Genomic DNA, 24,071 nt, shown 5'->3' on the forward strand with positions numbered 1-24,071 from the left:
GGCCAAGTTTGTTCAGTTTTCACATATGTTCAGGTACCAAATTTCCATTTTTGGAGACAGAGTGACAACAAATCCAGCGATTACATTAGGGCTTTGCAGCACTTTTGCTGCTCAGGTCTAAATACAGAAGAAACAATCAAAGTTTCTTCTCATTATGATCCTAATCAATAGAGTTTTCATCACATAATTTTGTCAGTAATCAGATTAATCAGAGAGGCATTGCCAGGCTCAGGGCCCTGACTGGGTTGTGAGGAATTTCTGAATAGCAACGAGGAACAGATGCATTAAAGCGTTAATAAAACAGGACTGCATGCTGACAGCTTTCTGTTATCTCGCAGATGCACATGGACTCAGACATTCAGATTTCTGTTTATATCACGAGGACTGGTTCGCTGATTTTTAAATATCTTAAACTGTGACTCCAGTTATTTGCTGCTGGATTTGTTCCCCAGAACCGTGTCCATACAAACGTGATGTTAAAGGCCTGACAAAAAGGTGAATGACTGGTCTGGTGTGATTAGAGAGAAATGTGACTGAATATTTATAATCAAAGGCTCAAAGACACTGATTTTCTAATTTGTGTTCAGAATGTCTTAACCTTTGCAGACTCTTTGAGACATTTTGGAGGTTCATTGGTGGACTGCTAAGTGTTTCATGACAAGGTGTCATGTCTGCTCAGTTAATTCAAATCCAAAGCTTTAATTTATCTCAAAATATAACCATCAGGTCTTGCTAAAACATATTGGTCTTTTTGTTTTTAATACAGAATAAAAGCTAGAACTTCTGACTCATATAAAACTCCTTCAATACGAAAATATGAGAATTAAAAATCAAAGAGCATAATAACATTTGTGGAGATGTGTCAGAGATAGTTCACTCTGTGTGTGTGTGTGTGCGTGTGTGTGTGTGTGTGTGTGTGGGTGTGTGTGTGTGTGTGTGTGTGTGTAGTCTATAGCCTGCATGTAATCTGTACCCATATACGTGCTGTTCCAGTAAATATTCTCTGCCAGCATCATGTTGACAGATCATTGAAGTTTGAGGATAACATATCTCTGAAGCTGCAGGATATTTGACTTCTAAGCTCCTCTGAGAAACTCAAACAATTATTTCCAGGCTTGATTTAGTCTTCCACCTTCATACGTACCGTTTGCAGAGTTGCCATCACCTCTCTTGGACCTTTCGTTGATCCCTGACACCTTTTTTTCATTCTCACGTAGTCTATGTTGCTTTGAGGGCGTCTGATGTCATGAAGTGGGCCATGGGGAGAAATAACAGAAAAAAGAAAAAAAAAGCCCTGTTACAACCAGTGATTTATATACTGAGGAAAGAAAGGAGAATGACACTGAATGCAGGTGAGGAGAGCAACACTGAGGGAACATAAATAATTAACACAAAGGAAGCTGAACAGGACACAAATAAACTACAAGCAGGGAAAGATTAACACCAAACGAAGAGAAATAAACCTAAATGAACAGGAAGCACACAAAAAATGGAAACTAAACTAAAATTAGCATGGCAACACCTTTCAAACATTAATGAGCACAGAGAAATTAATTGTACACCAAAAGATCTTTTAAGCAATAATAAAATTTAAAAAAAACAACAACTCAGAAATGATCAAAACACAAAAACAAACACTGAAGGACTATAACACCTGAGTGGATAATGCTACAGGAATCTTTTTGGGTCAGTATGTTAAGCAGAGGAGATAAAACTGTTAGAATATGCTAACTAAGACAATGAGAGTCATTTTTTACACTATCTGCCACTTGAATGGCATTCTCCGTTGTTTTCTGATTCTGAGAAGTATCTAAGAAAAATCCCATTATGTTCATAACTTGGGGGAAGCAGGAAGTCGTGGATCAAATATAACCTCATTAACAGTTCCTGGACACTGTATGTTAATACTAAATAAGAACGTACTACACACATAAAAAAAAAAAAAAACGTAACAAAGGCAGAAAAGGCTGCAGATCATTTATGCTTGTTGGAAAATAGCCTTGGTTTTATTGAATGTTTGAAAAATATTGTGTTTCCTGTAATTATGGAACGACTTGCCTTTGCAGGTTAGAGAGGCCCCTTCACTGTCCACTTTTAAAGCTCATCTTAAAACCCATATATTTTACTTGGCTTTCAAATCCAGCGGGATCTAGTTTTCAATTGTATGTTTGTTTGTTTGTTTGTTTGTTTGTTTGTTTTTAAACTGTAAGAGTTGGGTTTTCTTTATTGTTATGTTGTGTTTTAATGTACAGCACGTTGTATCAGCTGTGGTTGTTTTAAATTGCTTTATAAATAATACCATACCATAGTAATATGGTATGGTATGGTATGGTATGGTATGGTATGGTATGGTATGGTATGGTATGGTAATAAAACAGAACATTATGGCACTGGTGATTTGTTGAGAATCTTTCATTTTTAAGATTTATTTATTTATTTTATTGTTGCATTTTTAGTGCACTGCTGTGCTTCTGCAATAGATGATGAATTTATTTAAAGGCTTTTTATGCATCTTTACTAGTGCTGTTAATAAATGGGTAAGACTCTGTGTTTTAGTAATTTAAATGTCATGGAGTAAAGTTATTCAATGAGTTACTAAATTAGCATATAATAATGTAATTTAAACAGGACCTAGTGAAGTCTTGAGTTATCTTTTATTCTTTTATATTTTCTTTCTCCAGTGATCTCCTGAGATTCTCTGAATTATTTTGAAGTGGTCTTTTGTGACATTTCTTCAGGTTTTCTTGGAAACACTTTTCTTTGGATGCTTTCCCCTCAAACCACTCATTCAGTCCAGTTACTGATTAGTTTATAAGAAACATTATTTAACTAAGTATCTTAAAAATAGCTCTGTAAAGCATTCAGACATAAAAAAAATAATACAAATACATATAAATATAAATAAAAAAAAGTTAGCACAGTTTGAGTAAAAAAAAAACAGAGCACCAATTAGACTAATTTAAACATACTCACATTGTTGATATTTGAAATCTCTCTTTTTCTCATTGAATCCATACAGAAGACACCCGACTTACAACCATCACAACCAACAGGGAACAGTCCTACATCTATACAACCATGTATCTAAAAATGATGGAATTGGGAAAAGTAGCAGCTTGAATTTATAGTTCTTTTCTGCATCTACTAAAATTGACCTGTGTTTAGTATCTAGTGACTTTTTGATTACTGGACAACTCAGTCAAGTTTTGTCAGATCTTAAATTCACATTTAATACTGTTGATCACATTTACGCAGGTGACATCCAGTTGTATTGTTCCTTTAAGGATTTGGTGTTGCAAAAATAATATTGTTTTTAGATTTGGCCCTCCTTTCTGTTTCAGACACTGATCTGCTTTCATTTATTTTCACTACAGCAACGGCTAGGCACAAGCACTGGACAGAAAAGTGGAAAAAAATCAGCCAGAAGACCCTTCAGAAAGCACAGTGGATTATATTAAAAAAAAGTCAGAAAAGTCTGTCTCCTCGTTGGCTTGAAACGCTTACAGATATCTACAAATGAATTTTTGTGAAGGTCTTGTACAGTAGATTTTGAGGTAATAAGAGCAAAAAAAATGACTTAGACACCTGTGAATCCCAAGCCATGCCAACAAAATTGATAAAGTAACATTAAGTCAATGTTTCTGTCTGACAGCAGCCAGCAGGTGCCAAGTTGTCTCTGAGTATTTCTTATGCAGCTGGAAGACTTTCTACCACAGCCTGACATCTGATAATTACATCTGCAACAAGATGATTTGTCATTTTACAGGACAGGAGACAGGAGGTGTGCAGCAGGAGATTTAAGTAATGTCCTCTCTATATCATCCACAGTCCTGACAGAAGCTGCGAAGGGGCTCCAAAGTCAAAGGAATTTTTTCCAGACTGCTCATTTAAACCATCAAAAGAATACCTAAAAGTTACACATATGGTTAATTATTCCTAATACCTAACCAGTTGTTAGGTATTTGTTAAGTATCTCAGCTTAAAACTCACTGTAAGTGTGTAATTTCAGGTAGCACACTTTTACATCCTGCTGTGCATTAGTTCACAGGAGGTAAGTCTCAAGCATCTCAGCTCTCCAGCTGGTGTCAGCTGATCAAGCTTCTCACCCAGTTCTCTGGGTGAACTGCTCCCTCTTCTGGCGAGAAGTGGAGCTGCAGGATTGTAACGCGATGGCGGTGGAATGAGTTGTCGGTCTCAAAGTTTGCTAAGCACCACTTGAATTACACTTTGAGGGCCACGGATTTAGACAAGCCAGGACTTACAGATTGTATACTCACAAATTAAACATTATTTCTTTACACTGAAAGTCATGACACTGAATTTGACAATATATTTAAATGGGAAGCAAATATTTAGGAACAAATTAGAGCAATAAACCCTCCTTCAAAACACTTCTTTTAATCATTCTTCAAAACACAGTTTGAGAGTTTCAAATGGTCTGTGGTTTTTGAAAAACCAAAAGAAAATACATTTTGAGCTTGTTGCATTTTTTTTTTTTTTGCCATTACATGTGATTCAGATTCATGCAAGTGTAAAAACCTCATTTCAAAGATTGGTCAGACTGTTTCTTCAAAAGCACATTTTTATTCTGTAATAGTTATGATAAAATTGTAAAAGTCAAGGAGTTTTTTTTGTTTGTTTTTTTTTCATTTCATTTCAAAGCACAATGAGGGACTTGCCTGGGGCACTGTTCATGCAAGAACTACCACTGTTTGCAAAATAATTTAGTCAATGAAGGCATGGTGGGCTTTTTAATAATGATAATAACAACAACACACCAAAATCTGCTAAACTGACACGTTTATGTGTGTTCACCTAACAAAAGGTCTGTGTCAGGTTGCTATTTCACTAAGCATGACCATATCACTGATGAGAGGGTAATCATGCAAAATAAGGATTCATCAAATGAACAAACACAATAGTTTAATATCTATTTTTGTTTTTCTGTGGATGAAGCTGTGACAGGAGTATTTAGGCTCATAGTGGGACATCTGGTTGCTCACGTTTCTATCGTATTTAAACAATGCAAAGAAGCAAACACCATCATTTTTGTCAAATGGATGTAACCGATGTGACATCTTGGCACACAGGGACTGACAGCCAGAGTGAGAACATAATCACTGTTCAGCCCCACCCTACGGAGCATCTGGTATTAGAAAACCTACTTTGCCACATTTTTAATGACGCTAAAGCTCAGCACTGCTGTCTTGTCAGTTGGTTATTGTTCTCTCATCGTGCTGCTGGAAGCCAAATGGCTCCCCAGATTTCTGGGTTTTCCCAAATAAATCTGTGGAAGCAGTTTTATTTAGCTTCAAATGAGCTAACATTATACTGATCCATGAGGAAAGGGGAAACAAAATAAAAGCTCGATTATGTGTGCTACACAACATAAAATTTAGCTGGTAAAACTTTATACCTAATAGCTGGTGTCGGCTTGTTGGTTGAAGTAAATTCAGTGAGGTACTTCCTGTAGTTCTCCGACATCTTCTTGAGGTCCCACCCATCACTTTGCAACTATGACATGCTTGCTGGTGGTCTTGCATGTTCAAATTGTGTAAATTCACCCCACATTATCTCAGATCAAAGTCTGGCCTTTGTTTGCACCCAGAAGTTTCCATTTCTTAATTCTAAGCCAGTCACTGGTGAATTTAATTATATGTTCTGAGATAATGTTATGTTTCAGGGTCCAGTTGTGCTTCAAATTTAAAATGTCTTATGTTAGTGATCATCCATCCATCCATCCATCCATCCATCCATCCATCCATCCATCCATCCATTCATTCATTCATTCATTCATTCATTCATTCATTCATTCATTCATTCATTCATTTCCTTACACCCTTGTCCCTTAGTGGGGTCGGTAGGGTTGCTGGTGCCTATCTCCATATAACGTTCTGGGCGAGAGGCGGGGTACACCCTGGACAGGTCTCCAGTCTGTCGTAGTGTTAGTGATCAAATATTTCAAATTTAGACCCGCTTGTCCAAAGAGAACTATTCAAGAAGTCCAGGGGTTTCAAGTTCAAGAGATACACAAATAAGTAATTTATAACCTTTTGTATGCAAAAATCTTTGCTTTATCAGTAATGTACTGATGGTGGAAATGTGTGCAGGCCCACAGGAACTCCAAAGGAAGTCAGGGTGACCAAGTGCTAAATCTTAAGGCTGAATTTCCCCCTCAGCATGTTATTCAGCTCTGTGGCAACATGGCAGCGAAGCCATTCACAGAGTGTTGTATGCCCTAAAAGTTACAGTACAGTCACTTTAGAGAATTGAACTTGGGTACCCCTATAACACATTCTGGTAGATATGTTTCTACGCTTAAGAAAAGATAACATAATCCTTTATTAGTCCCAAAAGTGGGAAAATTAAGCTTCATGGCAATGGCAGAAGGTGGGTAGTACAAAATACAAGTAAGAGAAATAAAAAACAACATAGTAAAAAACAGAATAGTGAAGAAACACCACACAAGCTAACTAGAAATATAAATGAAAAAATATAAATCTATATACGTGTATAATCATAAATATAAATGTATAAATGAACATTGCCCGTTTTGGCGACACCCAGAGGCTGCGCTGCGAAATTGCATCATACTTGATGAGCCTGTAAAAAGTGGTGCAGAAAATGCATTAAGCAAAATTGGCTTTTTAGTAAAAGAAAAAGAAATATCAAAAACAATAATTTTATCTAATTGAATGTAATTATGATACAATAAAAGTTAGGTAAAAGCCTGCAATTAAACAAGAATAGGGATTAAAATAAAACAAATGTATTTCAAAAGTTGGGCCTGGGTCATTTCTTCAAACAGTTGATATGAATGGGTTCTCTCCTGCTTCCTCCCACAGTTCAAAAAGATAATTATTAGTTAACTTGGTCACTCTAAAATTGCCCTCATGAGTGCACACGTGTGCAAGGTCGTTTGTCTCTGTGTTGCCCTTTAAGAGACTGATAAATGGGTTAAGACAATGGGTGGATGATTGTACCTAATGACCGTACGGCAGATCTTGTTTAAACCTATATAATCTTTTTGCGACTAAGCTAACTGCACCTTTGAAAAATACACGTCAAAGCATAAAAGAAAAACAAATTTCAAGCATTTTGAAATCGGCTCACAGGTGTTTTCAACTACTTTGACTTGTTAATACCCTACACTCAGGTTTGCTGCATGGGGAATTATGTGTGATCTAAACCTATGTGCTGCCAACAACATAATTGTCAGGGGGAAGGAGGGATGTGGATCAATGTCAGTTTTTATGCACATGTGCACAGAAACCAAGGGTGGGAGGAGTGCAGCTACTTGCAGCTGCAGGTAGCTGCACTATTCCTACCTATTCTCACTTCTTTTCATGCAATCAATGAGGGACACCAGTAAATATTGCAGCAGTGGATCAAAATGCCAGCTCAGGGTGTGAAAGGATGATGATCATGGTATATACGCCATGTTGCATGTTTTTTTTTTACACATCTTTTCATTTACAGTTGTGCTGGGGCCTCTAGCTTGTTTGAAATTAACATTTTAAAAGCATACAATTCCCACCCATAAACAAAGCAGTAATTGCTCAAGTTTGAATGTGAATACGATGAAGATTTATGTGCCGATTTACTCGGCGCAGAGAAGGAAGTAATAAATGCTGTCAGAGAGAGAATAGCTTGGAGCCCCAACAGACCCCAGGATCTAAAATTGCTCTGTAGCTACAAGATGCCACAGTGAGCATGTGAATTTGTGACAAAAAAAATTATATCAAAGAAACGTGTAGACATAATTTAAACTGTGCACTTTATGGTGGTGAGTTGTGCAGTAGCTGTGCATAGCGACAGTGAATGGAAGCCGTTAGAAATCTGACTTTTCTAAACCATAATCAGATCATGTTTAAATCCATTTCAGTAATGTTATTCCAAGAAAATCATATTTGCTCTTCATTATTCTTGAATGGAAGTTTTCTGACAGGATCCAGTTGTCGGCTTGTGTATGCTTTGAATTAGTAGTCAAAAGCACCATTTAAAACAAAAGAAAAAGAACAATGTCTATTAGGTGATAATCAATTTTTCGTCAGTTGGATATAAAAGACTTATGAAGATTTTTTGGCCCATTAGACCACTAACATTACATTTCCCGTCTTGTGAAAAAAAGTGGTCCAAGCAGAACCTTCCTCATCCTGTACATGGAAAATACGCCAAGTCAGCACAATGTAAATGTTCTTTCCATTTAGGTCAGGCGGTTGTTCTGCCAGAGTTTAAACTTATTACATCCATTTAATGTATATGATGTAGTGTATATGAAGCATTTATGCTTCTTGGAGTTACTTTATCAAAACAGTGGCCTAAATTCTTATTTTAATTTGTTTAATGACATTAATTAATTCTTAATTATTTAAAAAAATAATTCTAGCCTTAGTCTAAAAAACATCCAACAATGACAACTGAAGTTAAGCAAAGCATTTTATTGCAAGTATTAGTCAAATATACACTTCAAACTGAAGCAAAGCAACACTAAAAAGGCCAACAAACTATATGAGGGTTACAAAAGAAAGACATTTAAAACTTAAAGGAATAGAGCTGTTGGTACAACAGAGCCTTTGCAAAATACTGAGACATGGATCGTTTTTTGACTGCTCAACATGTACGTCCGTTTGCTGGTGCCTCACTCAGAAGTATCAGAGCCCAGGATCTCTAATTTGCTACAGTGAAGACAAAAATAAGGATATTCAAGCAATCAGAGTATACAATGTTTTTTTTTTTGTTTTTTTTTTTCAAATCCTTGGCCACTGTTATTCATCTTTCATCAAACCATCAAGTGTGTACAAGGTAAACGGCATCAGGAGCCTAATCTCATCTGCAATATTTGGTTTGAAATCTGCTGGAATGCAAAATGCAAAAAAAAAAAAAAAAAAAAGAAAAGAAAAAGGTGAAACGTGGGCTAAGAGAGTAAACATTCTGGTAAACATTTATTATACCAAAAATAATTTGGTTTAAAGGACAAAAGGGCCTATTTGCTTTGGAATATGTTTGACAAAACTTGAAAAGGTCCATGTCTCTGATCCTCCTGCAGGCTCAGGAGTAACCAATAAAAAAAAAGAGAGGGAGAGAAAAAAATCAGTTCATCACAACACAATTCATCCTTGGTTTATAGTACAGGCACAGGTCTCTGTGATCCAGTAGGCTGGGGGAACCTCATGGTTCTCATAAGGCCAAGGTCAAACTGTATCTGAAAATACTGTTCTTTGGATTTGCCATCAGTGATGAGACAATAATTGGTTGTAAAAAAATAAAAATCAAATCAAATTAAAAGATTATATTATTATCCTGAAGCAGACAGTGCTGCTCATCAGGTGGAAACAAATGCCAAGAAGGGTTTCCAAATGCCGTTTGACCCAGACTTGGCTTCTATTCTGCCAAAAGCATTATGTAAAAAGCTTACACTGCAGAGTTCTTGAAAGAAAAAAAAAAGCATGTTAGTGGTTTCTGTGTGAAGTGAGCAGAAATGAGGACACCGGTTCGGAAGTCATGACAGATCAAGTACGCAGGCTAGATTACTTGGTAGGCCGCCCAGGAAAAGGCTTTGCAAGGTCAACTCTGTAAGAATGCATTTAAGGCTCAGGCATGTCTTCTCTTGTGGAATGAGACCTGTTCCTGCTGTAAAATATTCTGGCACCAGAAAGGAGACAATTTTAAGAGAATAGAAGCCAAGCCTACTTAAAAGAAAAAAAATAAAAATAAAAAAACTCAACATGACCCCAAAAATATTGCCTTTTCAGATAACTTTCCTTCCTACCTCCCACTCCACTCGTCCCGTACATGGCTAACGTACCAATTAGCAGCTTGGGATGAAAATAAAAGTCAGCTTTTTGACACTCTGGTCAGTGTGGTTGAGAAATGGTTCCCTTCGTCAGAGATTAGCTATATGTGGGGGAGGGGGAAATCGCCCTCTCAGGTGGTAAAAACAAAACAAAAAAAGTCAAAGCGGAAGATAATGAATAACTAGAAGAGTGAGCCCGACGCACGGCTGTAACAAGGCAAATCTTTCCTTAACCTCACACCCCCTGACAAATTGTTGTGCTTGCTTGTCTAAGAGAATAAGGCATCAACATTTAAGGGGAGGGGCTTAAAGAAAAGAAAAAGGGCATCTTCCTCTTAGCTCCGCCCCCCCACCACACTGCAAAAACGATGCGGAGACTCCAGCCGCTTCAACGCGCTCTCAATAAATACACCATAAAATATTCCGCATATATATTTCATATATGTATATATTTATATATATATATATTGAAAGAACAACACATTTAAATAGGACAACAAAAGTCGGCTCAAGAACAATCTTTTTTTTTTTTTAAATCAAATGAGTGTTAAGACAAAACAGAATATTTTGTTTTTCTTTTAATATTTTTTTTTTTACAGTTATAACTATTCTGACTCTAAAACAGTTACCGTATAAGAATATCGCAATCAGGCATTACTCAAGCATTATATGTCGTAATAAAAGCCATTTGCAGTTTTCTTTCATGTAGTATAACATATGCAGCATACCAAGGTAAATGAGGTGCAGTGTTTTGAGATTTCTTGTAATAAAAAGATTCGACCCTCCCCCTCCTGTCCCTGCCCACCCCCTTCGGAAAGAGAAGTCCCTCGGTTCTTAGTTGTTGCCATAGCGGCTTGAGACGAGGAGGACTGTGCTGGGCAAACATTCCCTCCATCAGAGACGACACACACAGGCAGGGTGTTGCATCGCGATGAAAAAATTGCCACAGGTTGTTGCTGCTGCTGCTACTAGGGCTGGGCATCAAGTGTAAAATCTCAATACTGACACAGAACTTGCTTTTCTCACGGTTGGCTAAAAGGACACTTGACTATTTTTTCCCCTGCTTATTCAAGCATGTTGAGATCGTATTCGTCTTGCTTTCTTCAGTCGGAGAGAAACCATTTGAGAACATGATGTTTGTCAGTGCAAAATTAGTAAAATACATTTGCTTCAACATTTTAGGCCCCAACAAACTGTTAATTGATGCCCAGCTGTGGCTATAGCGACGCATCGAGTGGCAGTTTCTGAGAGGAAACGGACACAAGAGAGAAGGCAGACTCAACCGAGCCAAACGAAGCCACGAGAAAACGAGGCACACTTTAAATAACCGAGCGACGGGTTGGGTCTTCTCCAAGCCGGAAGGAAAACTGGAGGAACAGGGACTGAAACCTCTTGGCCATATGTCTGAGTGAGAGTGGCAGTCTCTAAAGTGCTGTGCTAAGTTCATCGCTCGTGATCAGCGTCAAAGAAACGACCCCCGCCGCCACCCATGCTCGATCCACGCAAACTGACCCCGAACCACATCCCACTGTCCCAACGAACCTCTGGTCCAAGACACCGAACATCCTACAAAGATCTACTTGGCATCATATTCTCCTATTCTACAGACTCACTGTCTCGGTACATTGACTTCCTGTTTGGATTGCCAACAAACTCTTGGAGAGCAGTAAAGTGGCCACCGCTGAGGAGATTTTATAAGTTCAGTTTTACATTTTCACATAACAGCACCATCGAGAGGAAAGGCACTTTCAGTGGACTTCTTCTCACTCCTTTGCTACCTTCCTGAAACAAGCATAGCAAACCAGGTGGGCCTATCAATTACTACAAAACGGTTAAATGTAGCTACTTCTACAACACAAAAAATGGAAAACCTTATCTTCTACAGAAAAATCTAAGAGAATTAGGTGTTTTATTCTTTATTCTGCGCACCAAACTATTTCAAATCAAATAACATAAAAAAAAAAAAGAGTAAAAAGGAAATGTTGGTTTCAGAAAAAAAAAAAATACAATTGAGCGTTTACATCGGCAGGCCTGAAATGTTCTGGTTGTATTTGCAAGGAGCAGCTGATGGCATTAAAAACATAAGACAGGCAAACACATCCGCCATGTAAACATGTGTTCAACTGCCCTCAACATGCGTTTCAGCCTATGGAGATACAATCCTCCTCCTTCTTCTGCCATGCACCCATTTGTTCAACTTCCAACATAACATACCGCATAAAGCTTTCACTGATCATTTAAAAGTTCTTCCAAAAACACGCACACTTGAAATCTCTGGAAAGCCCACTAAATTGCCCTTCGGTTTCAACCTTTCATTTCCCGAGTAGGGGGGATTGTACGGCCACTGAATGTAGTCCTCCGGCATAAAGGAGAACCTTTATTTAGGTGTAAAAAATGAGATTACAGGCTTTGTCACACTGATTTGCCGGAAGGCTGACGCTCTGGTCATGGAAGGGGCTTGAGGCCAGTTTTTGGAACAGGGGTTGCAGTGCGACACAAATCCTTAGAGGATTTAACTCAAAGGAACTGAGAACTACGGCTCAATTGTCAAGTTATTTCCTTGATCATGTGGATTTGAAATGGATCACAAAAACTGCTCTACCCCGTCTTTACAAGGAGGAGTCAACACATTCAAAGGTATCAACAGCAAACTATTGACTACTGACTCTTCTGTCCTGAAATAAAATCTGCTCAGAGCATGCAAACATCATTTCATTTACTTTTCCAGCTGTGATAAAAATAAAAATTAGAAGAGCATCAAGCATCTTGCAAGCTTTTTCTTTTTCTTTTATCCAAACATCAAAGAAAGCGGTGGCTAAAGTCCACATCCCTACCGATAACAGTCCAAACACGTCACTAGGTCCAACAACCCCACCGCTGGTCATACAGGTACTAAACGTCTACACACTGACACAGGAACGAATCGACAGTCAGCTGCAATAATTCAACTTTGTTATATCTTTTTAACCTTTACTTATGATACATTAATTACTAAGATTAATAATTAGACTACATCTTTTCTGTTAGCAAAAATAAGTGGTGTGCATTATAGAACTTAAAATGTACAAATATATTTCATAATCTGGCTTTTTAGAAAGGTACTAGTGAAATAACGAAGGCTCGAAACACACTGGCCTCCAGACTGCAAGGCTGCGACAGCGGAGGCAGGACTCTACATTATACCTCACTGTTCAAAGGAACGTCTGCCATTGTACCGTTCACAAGATCTCAAACCCCAAAAATCTAACCTTAAATTATTTGTAAATCTACTCTTTGCATCAACCATAGCAAAAGCACCTTATCCTGTCCTTCCATTCTGAGGTTTTCTTTTTTTTTCTCACCCTAACCTGCTTATTTAGAGTCTCGTGCACAGAGGCTCAGATTCAAACTCTTAGAGTAGCACCGTGCCTGTGTTGCATTTAGAAACACATGCTTCTTTTAGTGCAGTTAACTTTTTAAAAACATGTTCCTGAACAAGCTTCAGGTCTTCAACGGAGAGGAGGAGTAACGTGGGGGGGGCGCACTGTAAACACTTCCAAAGAAAATCACAATCATCAACCCAAGCCCAGAGGCGTACGGTGGGGGTCAAAGTTTTTTCACTGCTGAAATGCCTCTGAGGCAGCAACAGAGGGAGCCACAGACTACACATTTAAAATGGGATGACAACACTAATGCTGCCATATTGGAGACGTTGTTTGCACCAATAAGGCACATCTGATGTGTGAAAAAGTCTTCGGTGACCAAATAGCTGCAAATCCCCCACATAACTCCTCTGCTCTGTTTTGAGGCCACTTCCTATTCAGGGCCAGTTAGATGGGCAGGAATTACACCTGGTTGACGTCTTCCAAAAAAAAAAAAAAAAAAGTTTCCTGAAAGTCTCTGGTTTCATCACAAGTTTAACTCCATACCCATAAATCCAGTCCATTATTTTAAAAGCCCACTGTAGCAGCTGGATTCATGTTTTTTGAATACTAAGTAAAAAAGGCAGCTCTAAAGGAAAGCTAACAGCTAACAAAAGAAAAAAAAAGGGAATAAATATTTTGATCTATAGTTGTTTTAAATGAGATGTATAGACAAGTCAGATGGCTGTGGACAAAAATGACAGGCATCAGGTGAAAGTTTCCGCTTGTGACCTCTTTAACTGATTGAAATGAAATTCTTACAGTTTTTTTTTTTTTAAATAAAACATTTCTGCCAGGCACTTAAATACTTCTTCTATATGGCCTTTACGCTCCACTTTGCTGCCATCTGTTGAGAATCTTTGAAAAAAGAAAAAAAATCTCAAACACAATCACGATTGGGAGTTTTAAAACCAATTATTCTCTGAAGCTATAGTGGTGCATAAATTCCTTCAGTTCAAGTTGAAAGATAATCACCATAACTGTGGTTGCACCATTTTTACCCAACAGCAACAGGTGACTCAAACAAAAATAATAATAATAATTACTGCCTCTTTAATTCAGAGGAGCTACAAAATAAATGAGTTAGAAGTGGGCGAACTTTTCATTGAAATATTAAATCCATGAGTCATTTAAATCCCCTAAATTCCTCTTCCCTTCGTTCAGCTGATTATTGCACTAAAGGAAACCATTGTCACAATCAAATTATCCACCATCATGAACAGGGAAAATGCAAGATAAAGCACTGAGGAAAACGAATGCACGATGATTGCTAAGAATGCGAACAACACTTACATAATTCATTAAAAAGGACAAAACAATAGTTTTCCGCTGTATGCAGATGAAATGACTGGATTAAAAACAGTGTTATACTTAAAGATACATGGCTGCAATTCAGCATTTCTTCCTTTAGATCAGCCAATACAAACTGCCCCAGTTCAAACCCGACAACTGACCGTTACAATAAATCATAAATCAAGACGACTTTTCGTTGCGACTTTTAGAGGGCATTTATACCTCGTCGCCAACAGATGGCAGTGTGCTCAAAAAGCATTTGTCTTCATTAAAGTAACACACTGGGTAAAAGTGACAGAAAAGGGGGGGAAAGTGGCAATGTGACGGACCTGTGGTCCATAAAGGTACACTCCGAATAATCATCTCTCTCGTTTCAAACCTCGGGGAGTATCGATAAACTACAGTAAAATTGAAAGAATGTAAAAGTGCTGCTGCTCAAACTGACTTGAGGTACTAGAGATGGTGCAGGATGAGACCAGTAGGAAGGTCTGTGCCGAAGGAGGGGAGAAGAAAAGAAACAAAAAACACCCACAAGGTCACAAACGAGGGAAGAAAAGATAGGAGGGGCCTGGAAAGGGTGGGAATAAACTAGTTGGCTGGTTTAATATTGCATAATAGTTTCTGTCTTGTTTGTCTTTAAAGCAGCGTTTGAATCCTCAGTCCAGTGTAGGGGTGCCTCCTCCCCCCTCCCTGCTCTCTCTTCTGCACAGTGTCAGGTCCACATTGACTCGGCATGTTGGGGGCGGGGGGGCTGGGCATGCACCTATGAGGACTCCTCGACTGGCAAACCAGGCGTGCATGGTTGTTTTTGTGTTTGTGCGATGAAGGTGATCATGGTTTGGGGAGGGATGTTTGCTCAGGCGAAGTACATGGTCCTCAGGGTGTCATGATGAATCTGAACAGCTTTGGCCAGCGCCTGGGGGTCGCGACCGTTACTCTGACCCGACACATGGCTGCCTTCGGCACTGAGGAGAGAAGAACAAACCAATGTCTGAATATGAGGCAAAAAAAAATGTATTTTTTTTTTTAGAGGTTGCTTGCTCATCTTACCTGTCATGCTCTTTGTCAACCAAATGGTAGCGGGCGCGGAAGGCCACCAGGTGGGCGTAATAGGCGGGTGCAGGGATGGAGACGGAACGGGTACAGCGCACGTAGGTGTGGCACAACTGGTAGGTGAGCAGCTGGAACTCGTCAGCAGTAAAACAATTGTCATCCCACAGTACATGGTAGTGGGAGGGTCGGCTGGTGCCCTGAGAGGGGACAATTAAATGGTAGAGCTGTGTAATTACTAGCTTTTGACCACAATAAAAAAAAAAAAAACTCCCCACAAAAGAATTAGAAAGATTTTCAGTCCTATATTGGTTAGATTACAACGCTGAGGTTGTGATTTTAGTAGATTACGAAGGTGAAACATCTGCATTATGAAGACAACCAAGGTTTAGCTATGATTTTTAATAGTATTGGATTAATATTATTGATTGTTGATAATGAATATTGATTAATCGTTAACTGGAGTATACAGACTCAAAAAAAGGTCATTTTGCTGAAAACACAACATGCTCAGAACAGTAATTAAGTTGAAACTGTACAAAAAATATTCATTTGTCTGTAAATATGTTCGACCCAGAACTCAACAAGTAGCAAATTTTAAGTTTTACATGTTTCAAGTTCTACAAAATAAAAACCCTTTATATTAAGCTACTTTTGGCTGTTCAATTATTAATCAGTTAATCAAAAAATGGCCAACAGATCAGCCCTACACTGTATTTATGTTCATTTGAGCAGAAAGGGCTGAATGTTTTACATGTCGATATTAGAAGTATTTTTGTTAGCTGCAGATGTAGCTTTTGCTACAAATAATTAAGTATAAGATAAAAGGAATGACATGTTGCATATTAGCCAAAAAAAAAAAAGTTTTCTTATTTTAAAAATGAACTGAATCATTTCTTAATTTGCATTTTTATGCATTTCTAATGTATAAAAAACTTCAGTGGTAAATGAAAAATCTGCAGCGTGTGCAATTTTTTAAATAACTAATCGATTGTCAGAATAATTGATAGATTAATCGGTAATAAAATCCAATAATAAGATCCAGACCCACATTATATATTGAAGACTGAAAGCATTATTTTTTAAACACATCTTCATAGTGTAAATGTCAACCACAACTCAAACTTCAAATTGTCCAAAACAGGATACTTGAGTCATTTTATCTACATCATCAAATCAAAAAATAAAAGCAATGTGATTTTTAATCAGCACGTTTGAATTGATTCTACAGATAATGATAAACAAGTGCAAAAACTGCACTAACCTGGATTCCAGCGTGACTGCAGAGGTAAAAATCAAACTCGTAGGGATGTGTGATGTCCGTATCCACAGTAGTACCAGCAGGAATGTTTCCACTGCGTCCAACCTAGCAAAGGATTTAGTCACTCTCAGTTATTCTATACTAAGGATTTTAGTATTAGGAGAAAAACTAAACAAAAATCAACAGCACATCTAACAGGCACTCAATACGCTTAAGTATTTCACAGAGTAAAAGTTAAAAACAGAAACAGTTCATGGAGCAACAAAGGCAGACAACAAAAACAACCAATTAAAATCCCAGTGCCCTTGAGAGCCTAATGCTCTGTATGAGAGTCTGTGGAGAAAATAAGGTTATTACTGGCTTCAGCTCAGTCTGGAGACCTTGAGTACCACTCCAGAGCGACTGGTGAGAGCCCTAATGCTTTAATCGAACGCAATTACTCAGGTCAGGAGGGTTAATAATCCAGTCATTTAAAAAAAAAGACAAATAAAGAAGCATGTTTTCAGTACTTACCCTCACCATCCTAATTAACAGAGTAAACCAGAATTACCTCCTTCCTAATAGTTAAAACGCATCAAGAACCAGTGAGGTTGAGGTTTGTTTCTATGTTAAACTACAGAGATACTCTTCTTTCTCTCTCCTGCAGAGACTGCACCTCCTAGACTAAACATTGAGAAACAATAACATGGTAAACACAATGCTTCTGACTTATCATCGCTACTGTGGGAGCAAATAAATAAAAGGACTTAATATGATAATAGTTTTAGGTTGGGACTTACTCTCTCGTTTCGGTCGGCACAGAAGAGGCGAGTATGGTGGCGTTTTTGCACAACAATGTAGGTGATGCCCGGCTGGTACTCCTTCTCCAGGCTGATGCAGGCCTCCCGGATGGCCAGCAGCTCATAGTACAGCACCTGATGAATGAGAGGCATCCTTCTTAATGACTTTCAGTAAGAGGAACGAAAACGTACACAAGTACTTTCAAATCACAAAATTAAGCTCAAATCAAATCCTCAATCTGCATCAAATGTTTCCTTCAGATGATGGAAATGCAACACTATGGGTCGCTGTTAGTCTTTATTATGAGTTTTGGTTCTAACGGAGCAAACAGCCAACAATATTACAGGCAAGCCAAGTATAAACTAATCTCAAGCCTGCAGCAGCTGCAGTACTGATCAGCAAAGCACGGCTAGCAGCTGTTGCCTGCACACAGTGATGCGATCAGTGGGATATTCAAACATGCAAAGGTCTGGTAAAGCAACTGCAATAATCTAAACATATTTTATATAAGGAAGTTCTCCCATTTTTATTTTTTATTATTATTTTTTGGTACATGCAGCTTCCATAGTCACTTAACAGCCATGTTATCCAAAAATGGATAACATACTAGAAAACATTTCATTCGAGTTCATTGTTTTTAGATTTAAAATTCTGTCACATGAAAAGTTTAAAATATTAAATCTTCTATGTGACTGTTGGTAATATTAGCAATTAACATTACATAAAACAGAAATTAGCTTGTTTAACAATACATGTTCTAAAACAAACAAAAAAAAAAAAAAACAGCCAAGATTAAAATGTTCCAATGTACAAATATGTCATAAAAAATTAACAACAGGAAAAAGCTACAAAACAGTTTTTTATATTTGGGTTTCAATTCATAATCGACAAGATTAAAGGCAAAAACAAACCAGGAAAATCCTCTTTCAGCTACATCAGATTATCCCGGGATAAATCCAAAAGCCTGGGGCAACAGATTTTTTTCCATCCAAGTAAAATTAAAAACAGTTTGAAGAAATAAAGTTTGTCAGAGGGAGCGCACCTGTCTGAACTGGCCTTCTGAAACCCCGTCCCTGTAGAAAATGATCCTGGTGGGCTTGTAGCGGGTCGACTTGTAGAACTGGATGAGCAGCTCCCTCACCATGGAGGCCAGATCCTGGATGACCTCCTGCCGGGGTCTTTGGACACGCACCGTGGCACAGTACCTGCTGGGGTGGGCGTCCATACTGCCTACCACCTGAGAGGGAACATTTGAGAGAGGAGTAGTAATGATGAATCACAGGAAGGGAAAAAAAAAAAAAGAGAGAGAGATCAGGAGAAACAAACAGGAAAATGTCCAAATCGACATGAAACTAACCGCTGCAATCGAAGGCTTCTTCCCATCGCCAGCTGGCGGATGTGTAACGTCTGCCCCCAAGAAGATAACTGGCTGCTGAAACACTGATGGCCTGAAAATAAAAACAACATGATGGTCAGATTAATCAGAGATATTTTAAACAAACTGTGAAGAAAGAGTGTGAAAATTCGTCATGACCAACCGTTGGTGAGGAACCAGGATGTTGTTTATTCCTCCCAGCTTCACGTTGATCTTCAGGCAGAGGTTGGAGAGAGTCTGAGGCGACGTCTTCACTACATTCTTCACCTGAACACATTGAGTCGCCATGCCCAGGAGGGTGTCTCCCACTCGCTTCACTTCAGCTTTGGATGATTGAACAAAAACAAAAAAGCACTTTAAAGGATCTTGTACAGTTTTTGTTGCTGGTTTATCTCATAAAAGTATTCAACTTTATTTTCTAACTACAACCACCTGTGAGCTATTTGCATTTTAAATAAAAAAACAAAACAAACAAACTTATATTTGAGTAGTTTTCTAACCATAGACCGGAGTCTTTCCAGGCAGGATGACAATGATGAGCTGCAGCCCAGCGTAGGTGTTCTTCAGGTGTCTGAACATCGGCTCCACGCTGTCGGCCCCCTGGGCGTACTTACAGAAGCACGGCTGGCCTTGGATGGGCATCCCAGCATCCTTTGAGATTTTACGTAGCTGGTCCGTGAAACCCCTGCAAGCAAGATTGAACGATTCAAAAACTACTGAGCAACATTCATCTATAAATAAATAAATAAATCAAGGCCAAAAAAAAAAAAAGTAACATATACTCCTGTGGTGTTTAAAGTGACGCACTTTTCTTCCTTAGATACGAGACTGAGGAAGCAGCCTTACTTGAGAATTTCTTCCCGGCACTGTCTTTGTGTGGCGAAGCAGGCGATGGCCCACATCTTTATCTCCACTCCAGTGTGGAACTGCTTCCCCCTCATGTCCCAAACCCCGTGGCTGGGTGTGGCTACCGTGCGGTTCTGGAACGACATCACACACTCAACACATGGACTGAAGATTAAGTGAGCAAAAAATGTTCAGAAGACACACTTGAACAGACAAACAAAAGTGACAACACTGGGAAAAATAAAAAATAAATAAAAAAAGCACAAAACTCATGCACCCACCAACTACATCATTTATTCACTGGAGATCACACTGAGACAAGCAGCAGCTGGTAAAAGTTGTCAAACAGCTTTAACTTTAACACATTGTATCTCGTTACAACAGCAAACTTCTATTCTTGGGGAATTTATGATTGGAAACTTTAGATTTCTCTTTTGAAAAACACTTTTGAAAACTGTTTAATTTTTTTTTACCACTTCACATTTGATTTGTGTTGGTCCATAACATAAAATCCCAGAAAACAAGAGAAATTTGTCACTGTAACTTGACAAAAATGAATTAAATAATAAATAAAGGCATGAAGAGATTCTAAAATAAGATTTTAAATTCAAATGTCACAATAGCTTATTGCAAAGAACTCTAAATTTTGGTATGTTGCTGGTGTGATGCAATAAAGTGTCTGAGAAGCAAATTTTGGGTGTGTGTGACTGATTTGAATGAATAAAAAAAAGGTGTGTTTCCTCCAGTAGGATAAACAAATGTTAATCCAAAACATAGTTCAGTCTCAATAGGCTGCCTTTTCAGTTTATCCTAACTAAATAAAGCTGTTGCATGTCATCTATGCAGACAACCATTAATACCAAGATGCTGGGAAATACACCAGTCAAACATAATTTGGGAATCCAAAACAATTTTTCTGATGCTTAGTTTCATAATTTAAGTATTTAAGGAATACTTTGGATCTAGAAAACCTTCTTTTTTTAATTATATAAATTGGATTAAAGGTTACACTATTGAGACTCAACATGGGCAAAAAATAAATAAATAAATAAAATAGGACATCAAATACAAACAGAAGGCAGTGATTAGTTCCCCACAGAGACAGAGGGGCAGAGCGTGTCAGACAAACGGAGAGAATGGGCGTGATTTAAAAGAAGGGTACCATAAAGTGCTCAGTGCTCACCCTGCCGCCGTACTGCAGCATGGGGGCGGGTAGCACTCGCCCCGTCACATGAGCCATCTCGTCGCGCACTTTGAACTGGAACTCCTGCACAAACGGGTCCGCCTCGTAGTTGGCACTTCGCACCTGCAGGAAAAGGGAGGCGAGGGATTAATTAATGGTCAGCAAGGTTGATGCTGGGCAGCTAATCACTGCATAAAAACACCTGGAGACTGACGGAAAGAGAATTCCATCTAAACATTTTACGATTTTGTCTTCATCTTCTATCGGATTCATTATGCGGTTCTCACAGACACGCTTTATCAGACTGAATTTCTTTTTCATCCTGTAAGTTTCAGTCAGTAGAGCATGAAAACACTGTTTGAAGCGATCTCCTCCGCTCTAACCCAGCCATTTTTATTTTCAGAGAACAGCTGGGGAGTGTAATAAGGTAACGGCGCATTTACAATGCGTATTGTTAATCTGCCTTGGGCAATCAGTGCAGTTTTTCAGCCTCTCTTATAAACAACATGCTGTTGAGACGGTCGCAGATTCACATTAAAGCCATTTAGGCTGGGGCATTTTTCTGACCTTGGGCAGATCTGTGCTGTAATTGCCAAATGTGGCGGAGAAGCACAGAGACATGCCTCCAGTAATAACACAAAATGAGAACAAGGGAGAGTGAGGTGATTATAAAACCAGTAATTTACCACAGAGATGGGCAGAGAGTATTATGGAGCCGAAGATGTGGACCTTCCGTTAATTAGCTTCTGTTCAAATATTCTATAGTAGAACTAGTAGAACTCTGCAGTAAGAACTAGACTTAATGCAGAGAGAAAACATGCTGACAACTTCGTCTAATTATCGTCAAACAATTCATAAATCTTTTCTACAAAATCATTTCATACGGTGCAGAGTGACAGAGGCTTTGTATTCTATTCGATTTAATGTCACGCTAATCAATCGTCCAATAATTAGAAGTAAATTTAAATGCTGTGAATTGTATTTTGAGCAGATAGATTTTATATACATATATATATATATACATATACATATATACATATACATATATCAGAAATGGTCTGCTGCAGTAGTTTATAAATGGTTCTCCAAAACTCACCAGCCTGCTGATCTCCTCCTGCCTGTCGGGTGCAGAGCGAGCTGTGGCTTTAATCATAGTGGAGGTCTGATTATCCGTCAGCTTCTTGATGCACCGCTGACCCGCGACAATGTTACACACCTGACAGAAAACAAAAAAAGCTAAGTTTATTTCTCTATATTTAGCCAGTAAAGGACTTTTTTTTTTTTTTAATCCAACAAGTTTTTACAGCTGCTCAATTTATTTTTCTAATGCAGGTGACACAGATTTGATTAAAAGAAAAAAAGCTGGTTTTCTCTTACCTCCAGGGGCAAGTAGGTGTGCTTTTGCTCCTGGCCCACCTGCAGACAGGGCAGATGCGGGTACTTGAGCTGCAGGTTGTACTTCTCCCTGAAGTACTGGGCTACTGTGCGTTCAACTGTCTGACCGTTCTCCAACTGCAGAGGGAACCTAAGGAAGTAAAACACTTATATCAATATAAATCACCAATCCATTTTCACACGGTGCCATCCATGAGTGGAAACTCTCAATTCCATTTAGAAACTTCAAATTATACAAACTCATAGATATGTTATAGCAATGGTAGCAAAACAATGAATTATGACTCCTGAGTTTAAGCGTTTGCTGATCCATTTTTATGTTTTTAGCCAATAGAAATCAAAGCTGGGTGTTGACAGACTGTTCAGCCATAAATAAAATAAACAATCGAACGAGTCTGCTCCTATCTGCAGTGTTTGGTGAGCTGATGATGACTTCCCAATTTGAGCCCTGTCCCCTGTCCTCCCCTCCTCTTTTCATGCCCTACTGCATGCCAACACACTGACTCACGTTTGATGGCTGGCAGGACGACGGGTCACGTTGCAAACACGGTACTTCCTCCGCATCGTTCCACAGTGTGTCACTTCCACCTTTAAACCTGGTGGACATCACCAAGGTGTCAATTAAACACAAATGCTCCTGTGTGAACGGCTGTGTCACGTGCTAAAGCTAATCTTGCTCAACCGCTCGCCAAGCAAACACACACGCTTCAAACTGAGTTAAAACTTGATTTATGACGTGGAGGCAGATCTCAAATCCCCTGCATCACCTTTGATTTCTTTGGTGAATTTGACCCTGTGAGAGTCTGTGAGGGGGCGAGGCTGCTCATCTATGTTGTGGATATCCAGCACTTCGCACATGAACTGGATAACTGGCTGGGCTTTGTAGAAGGCGGTGGCAGAGACTGAAAGACAAAGAAAGAAGAATTATTGATTATTTAATAGATTTGTCACAATTAAAAACTTTGCTGCATGATAAATTCTCCCAAAAATTACAGCACAAAGTGAGAATAGTGTTGTTTTGAGACAAATTTTAAATATGATCATGTTAATAGAATAATAATGCAGGTTTGCCCTCTCAAAGATCAATAAACTTTAATTTACAAGGAGCAACTTACACTGGAATTAGAAGACATGTTAACCAAAATAAATAAAAAAAAAACCCTAAACAATCAAAAAATTGGAATAACCAAATATAACAAAAATGATTATGAAGTCTGTTCCCTTCAGCAAACATTAAGCATTAGAAATGGTGCAGGAAAAGCAGGTAAAACTTTTGTGATCATCTAGCTCATTTTAATTTATCATGCAATTAACTGATTTGTTGCAATTAACTTAGGACAGAAAAAACTATATCTGAAAAGAAAATTGTGAAAACCTAATGCATTTAACATTTCTGACTGTCACAGTATCAGTGAGGCGTTTTAAATAACAGTGATACAAAAAGCTATTTAAAGGAAAACTCTTTCCTATGATGAGTTTACAGGGAGTTGATTCTGCGAGAGAGACAGCAAGTTGTCCAGTTGATAAGAGGTACTGAAATGTTGCTGTTTTTGAAATCTCAGACATGAAGTCCTGCAATCTCTAGAAAAAACACAAATACCCGTTTTAGAAACGCTAGCCATGCTAACAGTATTAATAGCCACATTAAAATGTCAACCTTTTGTCCTCGTTTTAAAATCAGTGTAAAATCC

The 24,071-nt window shown here is 38.4% G+C and overlaps 1 protein-coding gene across 2 annotated transcripts in view; it reads right to left on the minus strand.

Annotated features, from left to right (window-relative positions):
- Positions 1–8,426: 8,426 nt before the first annotated feature.
- Positions 8,427–24,071, minus strand: part of ago3a (argonaute RISC catalytic component 3a) — a 36,660-nt gene continuing 21,015 nt past the window's right edge. Inside the window, exons 6-19 of one of the 2 annotated variants that reach the window (XM_007553821.2) lie at positions 23,148–23,282; positions 22,889–22,976; positions 22,363–22,510; positions 22,082–22,201; positions 20,965–21,108; positions 19,803–19,936; positions 19,457–19,641; positions 19,120–19,279; positions 18,939–19,029; positions 18,624–18,818; positions 17,581–17,715; positions 16,805–16,906; positions 15,541–15,740; positions 8,427–15,455 (exon numbers count right to left, since the gene is read on the minus strand). In XM_007553821.2, the coding sequence (XP_007553883.1) occupies positions 15,347–15,455; positions 15,541–15,740; positions 16,805–16,906; positions 17,581–17,715; positions 18,624–18,818; positions 18,939–19,029; positions 19,120–19,279; positions 19,457–19,641; positions 19,803–19,936; positions 20,965–21,108; positions 22,082–22,201; positions 22,363–22,510; positions 22,889–22,976; positions 23,148–23,282 (1,946 nt within the window). In that variant the 3' untranslated portion in view covers positions 8,427–15,346. The remainder of the gene's footprint in view (positions 15,456–15,540; positions 15,741–16,804; positions 16,907–17,580; positions 17,716–18,623; positions 18,819–18,938; positions 19,030–19,119; positions 19,280–19,456; positions 19,642–19,802; positions 19,937–20,964; positions 21,109–22,081; positions 22,202–22,362; positions 22,511–22,888; positions 22,977–23,147; positions 23,283–24,071) is intronic. The other variant, XM_007553822.2, reaches the window with a different exon arrangement.

Source organism: Poecilia formosa, unplaced genomic scaffold, assembly GCF_000485575.1.
Source record: "Poecilia formosa unplaced genomic scaffold, Poecilia_formosa-5.1.2 Scaffold59, whole genome shotgun sequence".
NCBI classification, from domain to species: domain Eukaryota; kingdom Metazoa; phylum Chordata; class Actinopteri; order Cyprinodontiformes; family Poeciliidae; genus Poecilia; species Poecilia formosa.